This window comes from Chlamydotis macqueenii, chromosome Z (genome assembly GCF_036417535.1).
Source record: "Chlamydotis macqueenii isolate bChlMac1 chromosome Z, bChlMac1.mat, whole genome shotgun sequence".
Classification (NCBI taxonomy): domain Eukaryota; kingdom Metazoa; phylum Chordata; class Aves; order Otidiformes; family Otididae; genus Chlamydotis; species Chlamydotis macqueenii.
The window spans coordinates 58,734,978-58,751,212 of NC_141593.1; the positions used below are offsets into that span (position 1 = coordinate 58,734,978).

Here is a 16,235-nt window from a genome sequence, read left to right on the forward strand (position 1 = left end):
TTCATTATGGCAGATTTGATCCACAAAGAATGACATCATTAACAGAGTTACCAGATAAAAGGAACCATTTATTTTGGGCACAAAGTCCTAAGGCAAGGTAGCTAAATCATCAATCTGCCTATTATGTTTTATTGTGCATTTAAATTTATCTTCTCTCAAAGCAACATTTCCTACAAATTCCAGCGGCAGAAAGACACAAAGCACGCTTAAATCAAGAAGAATCTATTAATTTTTTTTTAACTACTGGACAAAAATATTATATTTTTGCTTCCTAATTTTCTTTAAAAATATAAAATAAATAATATCACAGAATTAACTATTTACATTCTTGTTCTTCAAATAACATGCTAAAATGGTGAAGCATTTATAGACTGTACTACAAAAATTCCTGCAAAGCTAGTAGCATCTGAATGTAAGCCAACTGCTGAGAGATACTCTTCAGATAAAAAAAATGCCTACACCCCACAAACACCAAGTTTTCCACTGTTTTTAATGCATATTTAGTATCTTTAATATGCTTCAGTACTTAAAAGCCAATACTAAATGGCAAGTAGAAATTGTTCTGTAGACACTTTACCAATCATGAAATTAGCGTCACATGATACCACTTTTTTATTCATTACTAAGTAGATAGCTTAGACTGGACAAAAATGGTCAAAATATGTATCCAGATTTAGTTATTTCTTGTTATAACATTTATTTAAAATAGAACTGGCATTTTCCTTAAAAAGAACTGTAGTCTGACAACAGGAAGTATTACTTTAAATCTTCTACTTGTGTTTAACTTGATGTACAAACTGTACTATCATCATCTTCATAGGATCAGAGCAAATTACTAGCAAATCCCAAGTTAGCATAAAAAATAAAAGACTTAACATAGTGACTTTTTGCATTACCTCGCCCAAGTTTTCTTTTAGGAAAGTAAGGTGTACATTCACAGATATATTAGATCTGTTCCTACAGTCCAAGATATCACTGAGTGAATTGCTACTTCCATGTAAAAGCAGCAAGAAAAAAAAACGAAAACAGCAGTATCTCACCATGCCAATATAGGATATCCCTTGTTTCTACAATTCTTTTCAGTTCACGAAAAGAATGCTTTACAGGAGAGGAAAACAATTACGTACATATGTTACCCAGTCCTTTACCGAGTTCACATAGTAACGCAGCTAAACTGTCTCCTGCACAAAAGCAACAAGTAAGCTACTGCCATGTTATTTGAAATGCCATTCCTGCAGTGAAAACACTGGAATTACCTTCAGAGTAAAATTTTGAATTTACAAATAACTCCACCCACAACAGAAACGAGGCATATGGAGGAGGAAGGACATCACAACCCTACCAGATATAATCACAAGAACTTTGTTACCTTTTTCCTCAAAAAAATTACATCCTCCAAAGCACGGTCATGTTCTTTGTTTTCAGTTTATCTAAAAGCGTAAGTATCAAAGTACCATCATCCAAGTTTAAAATTTGCTGTTCAGATTTCTTTTCCTCCAGCAAGGAAAAAAAAAAAAAACAAAAAAAAAACCAAACACACACAAAAAAAAAAAACAACCAAAAAAGAAAAAACAACACTTATCTCTACAGGCACTAAGTGCTAAGAGACATTAAAAAAACCCTAAAACAACAAGACAGTAGCATAAGAATGACTCCTATAAGAAGATATTTTCTAAGATGTTCTGAGATGTGATGGGCAGCACTAGACGTAGAAGAAAATGATACTACATACAGCTGTTCTGGAATACATAAAATACAAATTTCTGAAGTATGAACATTAAGGTATTTTCAACAACGTCTAAAACAACAGAAATTCTCTACCACAATTTCATTCTAGAAATTCACGTTTTCATTAAATAATAACTGTATTTCAAAGAGATCTATGTAGCACATGTTGAAATAATCCAATTTAAAGAACACAGTCACAAGCCTCTTACTCATTTTAGACAGTACAGGTATTCTCTATATACTTAAGTAGTCCTCAGTATTTTCAAAGGCTGCACAAGATTAACAGCTATCACTGCCACCCAAAACAACCAGACAACTTCAGTGCAACTCAACACTTTAATTTTCACAAATTTTAAATAGTTAATTAAAGAAAGTATTGAAAAGAATTAAGACAATTTAAAAAAAAAACTGTAAAACTGCTTTGATAATAGTCTCTTTCCACAGCTACAGCATGTCTCCAAACGAGAACAGATCTTAGAAATACCATAAAGGAGAACTGCACAGATGCAAAGAGTCGCAAGCAAAATTGACATTCTACTTTAAGTAAACCTCTCCTTTGTAACAACTACAAAGTCATTAGGAAATTGGTACAAAAGTACTCACTTTGTAACAATTGTTGTTGCAAAGCCTGACTGCAGTACACTGGCTAACTCTACCTCCACTGCAAAATCAGAGAGCATCATCAGACGCATAACACTTCAAACACATCAGGCCTAGAAACAAATCCTTTGGGCATGTGACATTCGTGTTAATAAGGGAGACAATAGCAGAGGCACCACTACACCTCTAACCACAGCACGGTTTGACTGTGTGATCATCGCTGTAAAAATGCAATCCTTGGAAGCAGCCGGAGAAGTCTTCTAGAAAACCGCAACTGCCGTTGCATGCTCACTCACATCGAAGCAGGCCCACTGGCCCACATTTAACAAAACCAGTATTTTTTTCCTTTTGGAAAAGAGAAAAATACTTTGTGAGAACCCTACTTTTGTTTGTTTGTTTGTTTTAGTACGAGGAAGTTCTCAGAATTCACACTATTGTTTAATGAAACTGTAAAGCTATCATAATATTTCACAGTTTTCCACTCCTGCTTACCCTCACCCATACTCCTGCCCTGACATCAGCCACGCTGCTTGACAGACCTATTATCTTCTCGAGCTCACTGCACAGTGAGCTCAGCTTATCCACCCAGCAGAAAATTACTCATTTTTAATGCCCCCCACTCCACAGGTTGAGATCACTCAGGTTGGAATGGTGGAGATAGAACATGGGAATAAAGTGGCAGCACACAATGGAACAGATTCCTTGCAACAAACCCCGTTTTGCAGAACTTAGCCATAGCCTGTGATTACTAGGGTTTTTTGGGCTTTTTTTTTTTTTTTTTGTAGTCCTTACGAATAAGGCAAGATCATTTAAGAGCACTTATTTGCATGTGTTTGTTTCACTCTCAATTAACCCCTCTGAAGCCTAAAAGAAATAAACTTACTCTTATTTCTTGTATAGATCAGTCTTCCAAATATCGATGATGGCCTATGACATTTAAGTACGAGTTAGATAATATTAACAGTAGCAACCATTTTTTTGTTCACCCATCAAAATGTTATTATTGTGTTCCATGTTTGAGCTGCATATGAGCAGAAATTTTATCTATGTTTAATCAGAAAAATATTAAAAGACAAATAGTTCCTAGTCACCTTTGATCTTTCTCACCATAACTTTGTTACATATATTTTTTTCTCATTTACATTTTCATAGTTCATACAGAAAACATTCATAAACTAGTCTGATAATTTTACCAAACTGGTAGCAGACACAACACCAGGACAATCTTTTCCCTTTTGGGTTAATCCCAGCCAGCAGTTCAGCCCGACACAGCCACTGGCTCACGGACCCCAGTGGGACGGGGGAAAGAATGGGGAAATGTAACAGTGAGAAAACTCATGGGTTGAGATAAAGACAGTTTAATAGGTAAAGTAAAAGCTGCACATGCCAGCAAAGCAAAGGAAGAAATTCATTCACCACTGTGTATCAGTAGGCAAGTGTCCAGCTACTTCCTGGAAAACAGAATGTCATCACAGCAACAGTTACTTGGGAAGACAAACTTCCTAACTCTTCTTCCCTTCTCCCCTTCCTCCTTCTTCCTTCAGTTTTATTGCTGAGCACAACGCCATATAGTCTGGGGTGTCCTTTTGGTCAACTGTGGTCAGCTGTCCTGGCTGTATCCCCTCTGAACTTCTGCAACCTCAGCCTGCTTGCTAGCAGGGCAGAGGCAGAAGCAGAGAAGGCCTTGACTCCCATGTAAGCACTGCTCAGTTATCAACACTATTTTGGTCACAAATCCAAAACCTAGCACCATATGAGCTACTATGAAGAAATTTAGTTCTATCTCAGCCAAAACCACTACACTTACAAAGTCATCCCTATGGTCGTTTTAGTATCCACTCATGTATTCTTGCCCCAGACAGACATATCCCTCAACCCTTGAAAAACTTTAAAAGGTTTAAAAATAATTTTGTATTTTTAGAAAACAATAATATCTGCATAACGTCAGAGGAATGTACAAACCCCATATAGATAAAAAACCATTTGGATGCAGTGGAGTAGGAAGACCAGAAGACAGTCACAAGTTGGTGTCTGCAAACCACACTAGCAAGATAAACTTTAGGAAAACTTCAGACACAACAGAACTTTCAAATGGTTAATATGGGGAAAATAAATAAAAAAAAATAATAAATTAAAAGTTAAGATTCAAAACAGAAGAAAGGAGGAATACTAAGTTAAGGACTCTGGGAAAAATACTGGGGCAAAGCTATACGTAGCTCTGAAAGCCAGAACAGGATGTTCAAGATTAGCTACAGTAAGTACAACGGTACACCTATGTCTAAGGCCCAGACGGACCCTTCTTAAGCATTAGCATTCTGGATAAAAAGAAGAATGACAGTTGAAAGACCATAGCAAATTCTACCGTAAATAGGACTGGAATTTCTAGGATGATGAAAGTGCACAAAATGTGGAACATCAAAACCAGGTTTAGATATGGATGATAAATTTACAACTAAAAACTTTCAGCTAAGTGTAAATTAAAGAAAAAAAAAAAAAAGTATCTGGGACACTGATGTTGCAGTTCAAAAGTTAGAACAATTCAACCTTGACTCAAAAAAGACAGTATTTTGGAGACTTTAAGCAGTTCATTCTCCATGCCCACTCAATTTGCCCTTAACGTATATGCCAACAATGTAATATTTTGGTGAACACAACTACTTGGAAGACCATCTCAAAATACACATGAGAGTGCATGAATATATTTGTTCCCAAACACTGGTCACTATAGTAGGATGAGGAGAGGGAATGTAGACATTTGTAGAATTTACTACCATTACACCTAACGGTATTCAAGGTTTGCTCTCTCTTACTTAAAACTTCAAGCTACGCAAAGTTACAGCTAAGTTACTTGGAAAACAAAGTGTTTTCATTCAGCTTTAGAAAAACGACAAGTTCATTTTTCTAGCTTCATAGAGATAAAAAGTTCAACTGGAATTTTCTGGAACAGATTATATAAACAAAGATGAATGCCTGTCTGTCATTCATTATTTTTACATAATCTTGTCTTTGTCCTATACAAATAAAATCCTATTTGTATTATGCTTGATGGATGCAAATTACCACCATTTAAAAATAATGATACTGACAGTTTTAAGGATTTTCTTCACAGCATCATACTTGTGATCTCTTTCAGTAAGAAGCATCACAGCTCACTGGGAGCAATATTATCAGGTTTGATTTACTGCTATCCTTAAGTGAATGGCTGGAGATTTTTACTAAGTACAACATGGATCAAGATACAGACTCGACAAATGAAGAACTACAAGTTCTGGAGCTTGACAGTGGTCTCTGACACAAGATATCACTAGATTAAAAAAACAAAAACAACCCATCCCCTCCTCCCCCAGAAAACCTTACAAAAACTGAAGACTTTTCTTACAACTCAATTTAGGTTACTTTATTATCTAGCAGCACGTATGCTATTAAAGTATATTTTAGTGGAAAGATTTTTCACTCTAGTGTCATGCAATTCTGTTTATGACTAAAGTATCACAGTAATACTTGGACCACTGACCCAAATGGCAATCAAATATGGCTATTTCCAACAGTTAAAAAGGCTCCATACCCAGATACCAACCTCTGGTCATAAAGTTTTTAAAATTAGATTAAAAGTTGAAGTGACTTGTTCAACAACAACAAAAGCCAAAAAAAACCCCACAAAACAAAAAACCCTACAAAAACTCAAACAAGTGCCTACACTCTAGTTTATTTTAAGATCTATTATGGCTATTAGAATTTATATAAATCGACTCTACATAATTAAACATTTTGCTTAGTTCACTAACCATTTATCATTTCAGTAAGTAGACTAAAGACTAGATTTTCTCATAAAGTTTATTAATTACTGTAATTCAGAGGAAAAGGAATCAGTTTCACTGCATACATCTTGTTCAATATAGCAGTCACCTATTATTACAGACATTTTACAGCTTCAGTAGAAGTCTCTTTTGAAGGCAATGTCCTATTGCAACTTTCTATTAATTTGCTTTTACTTACATTAATTCTTTTTACATAAAATGCTAACAGGTCAAATTAGATAATACCACAAGAGTAAAGAAATTGTATGGGGATCTTCTCAGCTGACTAATAATTACATTTTAACTTTCCATTTGTAGTCTCACAGAATGTTTAACAAAAACCAAAATATTTTATGCTCTAGAAATATAGAAGTACCTTGTAATACTGCCATTGCCTTTGGTGTGTATTTCATTACAATACATAATGGCTTTTTCAATAACTACACAGAAAACACAAAAATTGACTTATATTTAAAACTCCCACCTTGCTGCAATTTGTTTGTAGGTTGCTTTCAGATTTTTCACATTACCTCCATCCATTTGCATTATTAGTACAGGAATCTTCAATATTGAGAATATTATTCATTTGGGTACTTTAAGTTTGATGTACAAGTTCACTAGCACGCCTGTTGTTAATGTGCAGGCATTAGCAGATATCACTTGAACGTATAAACAAAAGTACTTAACCTTTTCCAAAATTGTATGCAAAATATATCATCTACAAGTATCAAATGAGTGATCATCTTAATGTGTTGACCAAAAAGTAGAAAAAAGTTCTACATCAGCCACTTTTCCACACCTATTTTATTCCATCCCTCAATTCTTTGTAATTATGTTACAGTGTATATACTACACATTTTTAGATATAAAATATTCATTAAAAGTCATAACAAATTACAGCCTAAAGAATTACTGCAAAGTGGTGTAACACTTAATTTGACATCAATATAAAAATTAAGAAGTTTTTTAAACTGTAGAGTAGGTAGAGCCATTAATCTACCACATGTAGCCTAACAAGAGTCCAAAACCACAATTAAGGCAACAATACATATTACAACTCTAGTTCTTAGTTACTTTTAAAATGTATATATACACACACACCCTCCCACACCATACACGACAAGTGAACTCATAACATCGAATAGTTTGTTAAAAAGCTCAATAAATGCAGTACTTGTTGAAAAAAGAAAAAAAAAAAAAAAAAAAACCCAAAAAAAAAGGCAGAGTAGTGAAACCATACAGCTGACCTTATTATTAAGTCATTGTATTTACATGTATAGTCAAGCATTTGAAAGGGGTACACAACTAGCTTTACACGAAAATTACAGTCTGTACACACATTTTGTTTCTGCCTAGTATAAAGAAGCTGCACTAATATTTATAAAGAGGCTGAACTCAGGGAATTGGCAATGGGACATGGAGCCATTCACTTCTACCAGTGGCCCAGGTCTGTGGTAACTGAAGTTAAATTGATCTGACAGATGGTCGTTAGTTTTTATGAAATAAGCTGGTGCTTTCAGTCCAGTTCCTGGTGCTTTTGTGATGTGGATATCTATACACTATCACAAACGGGTGCTCCCATTGGCAGCCACAGTAAAGACTGAGTGAGCATGGAAACTGAACCAGCCTCTTAACCCTCGCTAGAGGTCTCTCTCTAGGCCAGGGTTTGCAGCACTTTGGTGGGGCAGTGGGGTGAAGCTTGCACTGCTGCTGCTGTTCACGCTGTACCTGTTTAGTGGACAAAAAAAGGACTTCAGTTTCTAATGCTGTCAGTCTGAAGAGTTTCACAAACACTGAATTCAGGTTAAAATGAAATTTTCTTTCACCTGCTTAAATACAAAGATTCCCTGTTGGAGACAAATATTTGGAGGGGGCAGGATGGGGGACAGAAATCATACAGAAAGATGAAAGCATTAGCAAATGTTCAAAACAAATGAAAATCCCCACACTCCGCAACTTTTGAGTATGATTTCCTCCTGCACAGGCAAGATGTTTTTTAAAGAATACAACAAAGAAAAACATTTTCAAAAAATTTAAAACCCAAAATGTAACATTAAGCATTAAGCTGAAACTTATTACTTTAAGGGTCTCCTAACTTATCTGACATTAAGGGCTTAACCAGAACTCATTTGCCCCTCTGACACGTATCCTTGAAGTATAAATGCAGAGGGAGATAGCTGAAGTACTGCTAAAAAACAAAATTAATGTAGTAAAAAAGAAGATCCACACTATTAAACAAAGTCGTACATAAAATAATTTGCTTCAAAAAGCAAAGCTTCTTGTGTTGTGTTCCTAAATAAGCATCCCCAGAAGACACATTCTCAGCCTTTAAGAAGCCACCAGTTCAAAACTGCATTATCATTACAGAAGGCGGTCTAATCTAGGAATGAATAAAAAGCAAACAAGGAAAAACAGCTGGTTTTCTCCAAGGTTTCCCTCAGGATCTCCAATAGCAGTTACTTTCAGCTCATTTGCTTTATACTCTATATCTAGCACAGATCATAGAAGGGTTAGCGTTGGAAGGGACCTTCAAAGGTCATCTAGTCCAACACCCCTGCAAGGAGCAGGGACATCTCTGACTAGATCAGGTTGCTCAGAGCCCCGTCCAGCCTGGCCTTGAATGTTTCCAGGGATGGGGCATCTACCACCTCTCTGGGCAACCCGTTACAAGATACACACTTTTCCATTCTATGTTCTTCAAGCTCATTCTATTTTAAAAGAACACAAAATATTTCAAAACGTTCCAAAATCTATCAGTTTTCTCCTTCCTCTTTGCTAATATTTAATGAACTACACAAAGCAAACCTATTCAAGTACTTTGATAAGAATACACATAACTATACTGCAAGAGTCAATTGCTTTATAGTTGAGTAAGCTTTGTCACACTAACAGTTTGAAGACATTTGAGAAATACTTAACAGCGATCCTGGCAGTTGAACCAAAGAGAAAACAGGATCTGTGAAATCAGTACAACGTTCAGAAGCTATCTGCTGTATATCGGCAATTCACTATAGCAAGGACTCAAAGACCTGTTACCATTACAAAGTCAATATCGCCACCTAAGGGTGACAACAAAGTATTGTATTTGTTGCCAGATTATTTGCAGAAACATTTATATAGAAAATAAAAGTCTGACATCTCTATAGTGGTTCAAATGCCTTTACAGCAAATACAAATTTATGCGCAAGCACACAATCTTCACCTTTTTTCCTCTATTAACATCAAATTCAGCATGAATGTTTTATCTTAAGAACTGTATTACAGAAACTGCCCAAGTCAACATGTAACAGTTCTAAACAAATAAAATTTGTTTAGAAAGATGAAATGAAAGATACCATTGTATCAGTTTAGAAATGAAAGATACCATTGTATCAGCTAGATTTCAAAGAAATAATTGAATCATTTTATTTTGTTGTAAAAATGAACAAAGTGGATGTTTAAGAAGGGAAGCTTATTGAAAGACTAACTTTCTGACGTGGTTTTTAACACTGAACAGATGTCTCAAACAGTTCTTATGAAATCATGTTTTGCCATAGCTCAGTTTTAGTATAGTTATTCAATGTATTTTTAAAGCACTGAACATTATTTTTAGGGTACATTAGTAGTTTTTGATGTATATGTATTTTAGTTGCTCAAACACATTACGAGAGGAACTTTATCCTTACCAGTGAACACTACCAACAATGTAACCTGTAAGGAATTTTGCTTCAGAAAGCTCTACTTTAACACTCCACAGAAGATAATCTTCTATGCTACGACATATAGTAGAGAAATCAATATCAGTTTTGGCATCATCCTTACTACTTGTGCATATGTTTAGCAAGTAACTAGTCCTATATGTGTGTTCTGTGTTGACAAAGAAAATCACTAACACTCTCCTGGAGAACATGAGGTTTTAATTTAAAAAAAAAAAAAAAAACAACAACAACAAAAAAACAAATTGAAGGGGAAAAGTCTGCAAGAACTGTAGCTGTTTTCAAAACCTCAAAACAATGAAATAAGCTAGTTAGAAAGTATTTTGGGAAAGCATTCCTGAAGAAGCATGAGAAAATTATGCTTTTTCTGAAATCTCTCCAAGTAGAAGAACAGTTTTAAGTAATTATATGCAAACATTGAAATAGTATATGGAACATGTTGGGCTGTGGGGAAAGGCAGGGAAATCAGTCTTTAGGAATAATTTTCCCCAAAAGTCTCTTTCATTTACTTGTCACCAGTGGAAAAAGTAAGTTCTCTCTCCATATTCTAAACTTCAGTAGTTATATCATCAAATGATGTGCAGTTTATACGCCTCATAATAATGACTTTTCTCCTCAAATTATTTGACTAGGATAAACTCAGAGTAAAGTACTCTCTCCTCTCCCCGTCTGGCCTGTATCATGCACAACAGCCTTTGGGCACTCTCCTGAAGTAAGTGTTTTGTAGCTGACACGTATGAAGAAGAAAGTGAGCTGCTTTCCAAAGTCAAGAATGAAGCAGGTGGTGGAATCTCAGGAAAACATATATGGATAAATAAAACAGATTAAACTACACTGTGATTATTCAGAAAACATGAAAGTTAAGTTTATTTTGTTCTACAGATTTTTATACTAGGTTGATTCCAGTCAATGCTTTAAACGTCTATGTTAAGTAATTATATGACATAAAACTGAAATGTTTGTTTTAGTCTATCTCAATTCTTTTTTACTGAAACTCAAAAAGTATATTATTCACATATCTTAAGTATTAGAGTTTCTATCAAACATGTTCAGAGTTAATATGGATTTCTACTCTGTATTATCTGCTACAAACTGCAAAGGTGGGCAGAACACTAAAAAAAATACTCATCTTTAAAAACACCATTAAATAATTACCTGTAAAATATTTACTATAAAAGCATTCTTACACAACCAGCATGAAAAGAAGACTATCAAACACACTGCCAATTGAGCCAAAATTTGGTTGTTACGAAATGTCCTCCACTCATAGTAGACACTGATCCTGGACAGAATTAAAAAACAAACAAGGAACTAGAAACATGGTCAAGTTAGACCATAACCATATTAATGAACTTACCTGGGAAACATCAGATAAATGGTTTGTCTTTAAGCCACCTATTTCACAAGATCACTTTATCTGAAAGTGAGAAACGCTGCCAGCATTTCAACTGTAGTAGCTTAGTTGCAGTGCTATTTCCCATCTACCCCTAAATAAGCTTGAGAAAGAGAAAAGAGAGGATGGAAAGAAAGCAGACAGGTAGGAATGCAGTAATCCAGTTACAGGGTCCAAAAACTCTCATCTCCCTTCATCTTTAGAAGTTCCTTCTCCTCATCCACACCTAATTCATCACGAAAAAAACACACAAAATGGATAGAATAGGGAGGTACAAATCTGTAACTCTTGTCTGCTAAGTTTCAGCAACCATCGTATTATAATTTTAGCCATCAAGTCATTCAGTTAAGGAAAGGCAATGAAAAATAAACTAATGTGTAAAAATCAATGTATTTAAGTGGAGAAGCTTTTTCCCAGTTCTAAAATGGAGCTCCCAAATCTACGTCTATTCTATTCACAATGAGGAAATTGAGAGTTTACACACCGCTTGTAAAAAGTTGCTTCTGAGGGCAACCCTTCCCATTGTGTGCACTACAGTCACAAACTTATTCTGCATCTCTCTACAAAGAAGTCACAAAATCTTTAAAACCTTTTAGGCCTGCATTCTTCTAGGAAAGGCTCCAATGAGAAGTGTTAATTTTCCTTGACAATTCTAGTTAAGTACAGCCCCACTTCACGTCTCAGGGAGAGTACTGCACTTTCATGTGGAGTACTCTGATTTTTCAGCTGAAGCTATGTACTGCCTATCTGCAGTGGAAGGACAGAAGAGGGGTTGGCTGGAAGTTAACCATGAAATTAGCCACCATCTTCCACTAGCTTCATTCACATGGGTCAAACATGGAAGTTACACTCATAGCATTCAATTCCAGCCATGACCATAAAATGAGAAGTTCAACAAAACTCAACCAAGAACCTAGGAAATTCCTAGTTTTGTCAGTGTTGTGGTTTTGTTTAGTGAGGGAGGGCCTAAGGTGGTAGCTTCTGTAGGAAACTGCTAGAAGTTGCTCCCCTTTGTTCAGTGGACTCGGCCGGGCCTAGGGCAGACCCACTGCTGGCCAAGGCCGAGCTGACTGGTAGCAGAATGTTCCGTGATAACGCCTCTGTGATAACGTATTTAAGAAGGGGAAAACAGGAGAAAAAAAAAAAAAAAAAAAAAAAAAAAAAAAAAAAAAGAGAGAAAGAGAGAAAAGAAGACCTGAGGAAGCTGAGCGGGGCCAGAGGCACAGAGGGGGAGGCGCAGGCCTCATAGGCCTTGCAGGCCTCACCCTCTGGCCTCCTGCCAGGCGGCCGACTGGGCCCAACTCGGCCCGGCCCGGCTGCAAGAAGTGGAGAGGAGATGAGCTGGATGATGTGAAGAGATTCTGAGAGGCGTCTGCCAGACTGTTGTGAAGAACTTTTATTGTGAGAGGAATGGCTGCAGACGCCAAGGTCAGCTCAGAAGGAGGGGGAGGAGTAACGTGGCTCCTGGCCAAGATTCCCCTGCAGCCTGTGGTGACGACCATGCTGGAGCAGGTTGTCCCCCTGCAGCCCATGGAGTGAGTCCACGGAGGAGCAGAGATCCGCTTGGAGCCCTTGAAGGACGCCACACCGGGGGAGGTGGATGCCTGAAGGCGGCTGTGGCCCATGGAGGGCCCGCTGGGGCAGCTGTTCTGAAGAGACTGCACTCCGTGGAAGAGATGACCCACGGCAGAGCAGTTTCACAAAGGACTGTGGCATATGGGTGGGACCCCACATCGGAACAGGGGAGGAATGTGAGGAGTTCTTCCCCCGACCATGAAGCAGCGCTGTGAAACAACGTGTGATGAACTGACCGCAACCCCCATTCCCTCCTCCCTCCCTGTGCCGCTCAGTGGGTAAGGTAGTAGAGATAATGTTAAGCTTGGGGAGAGGGAGGGGTGGAGGGAGATTATCTTGTTCTCTGTCTAATTATCCTGCTGTTTGTAGTAATAAATGAATAGTTTTCCCCAAGTCCAGTCTGTTTTGCCCATAACGGTAACTTTAAGGATTTCTCCCCGTCCTTATCTCAGACCTCGAGCCGTTTTTCCTTATATTATCTCTCCCAGTTCTCTCGGAGGGTGGGGGGAGTGAGAGAGAGACTGTGTAATCTGGTCCCGATCGGGGCTGAACTATGACAGTCTGGACAGTTATAATCTGTTCTTCCATTTACACTGAATTTCTGTGAGATTGATTGTATCAGACTGCTTGGGGACAGGTAAGTAAAGACAACACAATATACTGGCACACTTCGTAAGTCCTGCAATTTTTTTTTTTACCCAGTAGGTTCCAATGCTTCAGAAAAGAGGCTTTGCATACAATTACTCTTACATTCAAGGGACAGAGGGAAAACAAATGTATTTTGAAGAGATAGAAATCATAAATAGTTATGCAAACAACAAGTACCTTGCATTGTTAACTTAGCTCTGCAATGTTAACTTTTTCGTCACATATCCTTTGCAGGTTATTATTTGCAGCTTTCACTTATTACCAGGACATTATCAGCATTTCAAAGAAAGAGTCTATTTTTCTGTGAAATGCCTAGTATATTAAACAATCAGAACACAAATTCTTCTTTCTCTGTTTCTGCTCAGCGGTCTGATAATGGAGTTACTTAGCAACAGATGAAGCAACTGAACTGTGTTGCCTGATTCACATTTCAGTGTAAAGTAACACTCACAAAGGCATTATTTAGCTGCTGGTTGCCCCTACATAGATGTATTTTTGAAGTATAAAATCTACTAGTCTGTGACAAGCCTACGTGAAAACCCAACCATCGTGTACTATCTATAATGGACTACACATTTTTAAATTAATAGAAATTTCCTCTAAGAGTCACATGATTTTAAGCACCTCTGAAAAAGGAAGAAAGAAGAAAATAAAGAACAAAACACACAGACTCGATTTACAGCACTTACATGGAAGCTACAGAAGCTGTTTCAAAAGAAGGGGCAGGGAGGGTGGAAAGGAGTCTTCTTCCTATAGCAGACTGACAATCCGTGAACCTCAAATACATAAACCAAACTCTTGTATGTCAAGCATACTTTTCTTCCCACAGAGTATTTGATTTTCAGAGAGTGTATACTTACTTATTTTGAAAACAAACACACAACATACATTTCCCCAAACCACCTTCTTCACCGAAAGAATAGGAAGATGTGCCACAGCAAATATTAACAGTGGTTTTATTGAGATGGCAGTCTTAAAAAAAGCAACCCACAGAATTCGACAAATCAAACAGTGCATTATTATTTGCCACCAATCACTACTCCCTTTTAAGCTAACTCTGCAGCATTAAGCAATTCCTATCTTTTTTTTTTATTATTATTTTGGAAGGTGAAAATTTGTATTTTAAACTGCATGAGAACTTCTTACAAGGTGTCTTGCTTCATTACACAAAATTACACTTTCAGCAAGATTTGAAAGGCTCTTGACTCTAGCAAAGGGAAAGCACATCAGCTTCTCTAGCTTTGTAATCTAGTGGAATCATTCAACTGTTATTTTGTTCCAAAGATTCAATACTCTGGCGTTCATAACAGCTTTATAACTTATTTCACGTTTACATTTCTAGACCAAAATTTAAGCAGCTGAATTAGGACTTTACAAGCCTAAACCAACTTTGCCACAAGTTTATTTTCTCCTGAAAGTTAAGATTGGGCAGCAGCTTTAAACAAAATCAGACACCAAAACACACCCTACATTCATGAAAAATTGTGCAAAGGGTTAGCAATGATAAATAATTTGACAAATTTTCAGAAATTATATAATAATTAAAAGCCGTTTCTTATTCACATGAGAGTACGTATTTTTGTCTTATTTCCAATGAAAATTAATGTTATATTTCCAATAACAAAGGCGACTAAAGGGCAAGTGAAGAATATCTTTCCTGATTGCCTTAAAAACAGGAAGATACTTCCTAAGTCGTATTTCAACTGAGAACTTCGGTGACATTTCAGGTAATAAAACCACAGAACTTATAAGTGCTAACAATTGTAATGTCAATTTCTTAGGTTACATTTCAGACTACAAAACAGAATAAAAACTTCAGTGGCAAGGAATGTCAAATTAAAACCTTACTCATATTCTCCCACAATCATGAACTTATGTAGGTATTTATACATAAAATAATCTTAACATACAATTAAGTAAACTTTCATGTACAATTATGCAAACTTTGAATATGCACAACAGGTTTTTCATCTTTCATTCATGTATAAATAATACTTTGAATTTTCCCATTTTCTCCAGTTAATTTTTGAGGATTATCGTTTCCTTCCAGGCTCTAGAATTTCCATTTCTCTCTCTTTTTTTTTTCCTAGTTAGAAGATTTTAATATATTAAGATAAGTATCACAGGGACTAATTTTGACAGTACTCAAGACTTTGTTTTGATATGAGAGAATGACACAAACCCTTTTTTTCTGCATTTGAAATATTGTGAGATCTCAGTTTTGGTCATTATCTCCTATTTCTCAACTTCCTACAATCCTGATCGAAACCAATGAATGGCTTTTTCTTTATTAAATAGAAATCATTCTCAAAGGAACCATCGTAGGCATTAGTATTTGTCTATTTGAAGCCAAATATCAAATGACTCTGAGTACAAGGTACGCTGTTTTCTTACAAACACAATTTATTTTTTCCACTTCAGCAGTTTTCAAACTAAAGGCCACAACCCTGACATTAGCTTATAGTTAAGAATTCAATTGCAAGCAAATTTTTCTACTTACTTGCAAGAAAAAATGAAAAACAAAAAAAAATAAAGCCAGTGCTCTACTATACCATTTAGTACATAATAGCTTTCATAATTTCAGAGACCACTTTTAACTAGGACACAAGACCTTTGTTAGTCCTCAACAATTTCCTTCTAGTAGCACAGGCATACTACTCTGCTGCACCCTGATGAGAAAGTGACATATTTCAAGAAAAGATCAGAGCGTATTATTTTTAGTCAAGAACCCAGCCTCCAAAAATATTTCAGTCTACGTAAGTTTGCACTTCTTACTGTAGAAAAACATACAAGTGTAAA

General features: G+C 36.4%; 1 protein-coding gene across 2 annotated transcripts in view; it reads right to left on the bottom strand.

Annotated features, from left to right (window-relative positions):
• FBXL17 (F-box and leucine rich repeat protein 17) overlaps positions 1-16,235 on the bottom strand; it is a 310,951-nt gene that overhangs the window by 275,927 nt on the left and 18,789 nt on the right. Inside the window, exon 5 of one of the 2 annotated variants that reach the window (XM_086770408.1) lies at positions 6,155-7,853. The exons of the other annotated variant lie outside the window; for it this stretch is intronic. Coding sequence (XP_086626534.1) covers positions 7,614-7,853 — 240 coding nt within the window. The 3' untranslated portion in view covers positions 6,155-7,613. Of the gene's footprint in view, positions 1-6,154; positions 7,854-16,235 lie in introns of those variants that run through there. 2 annotated transcript variants of the gene reach the window in all.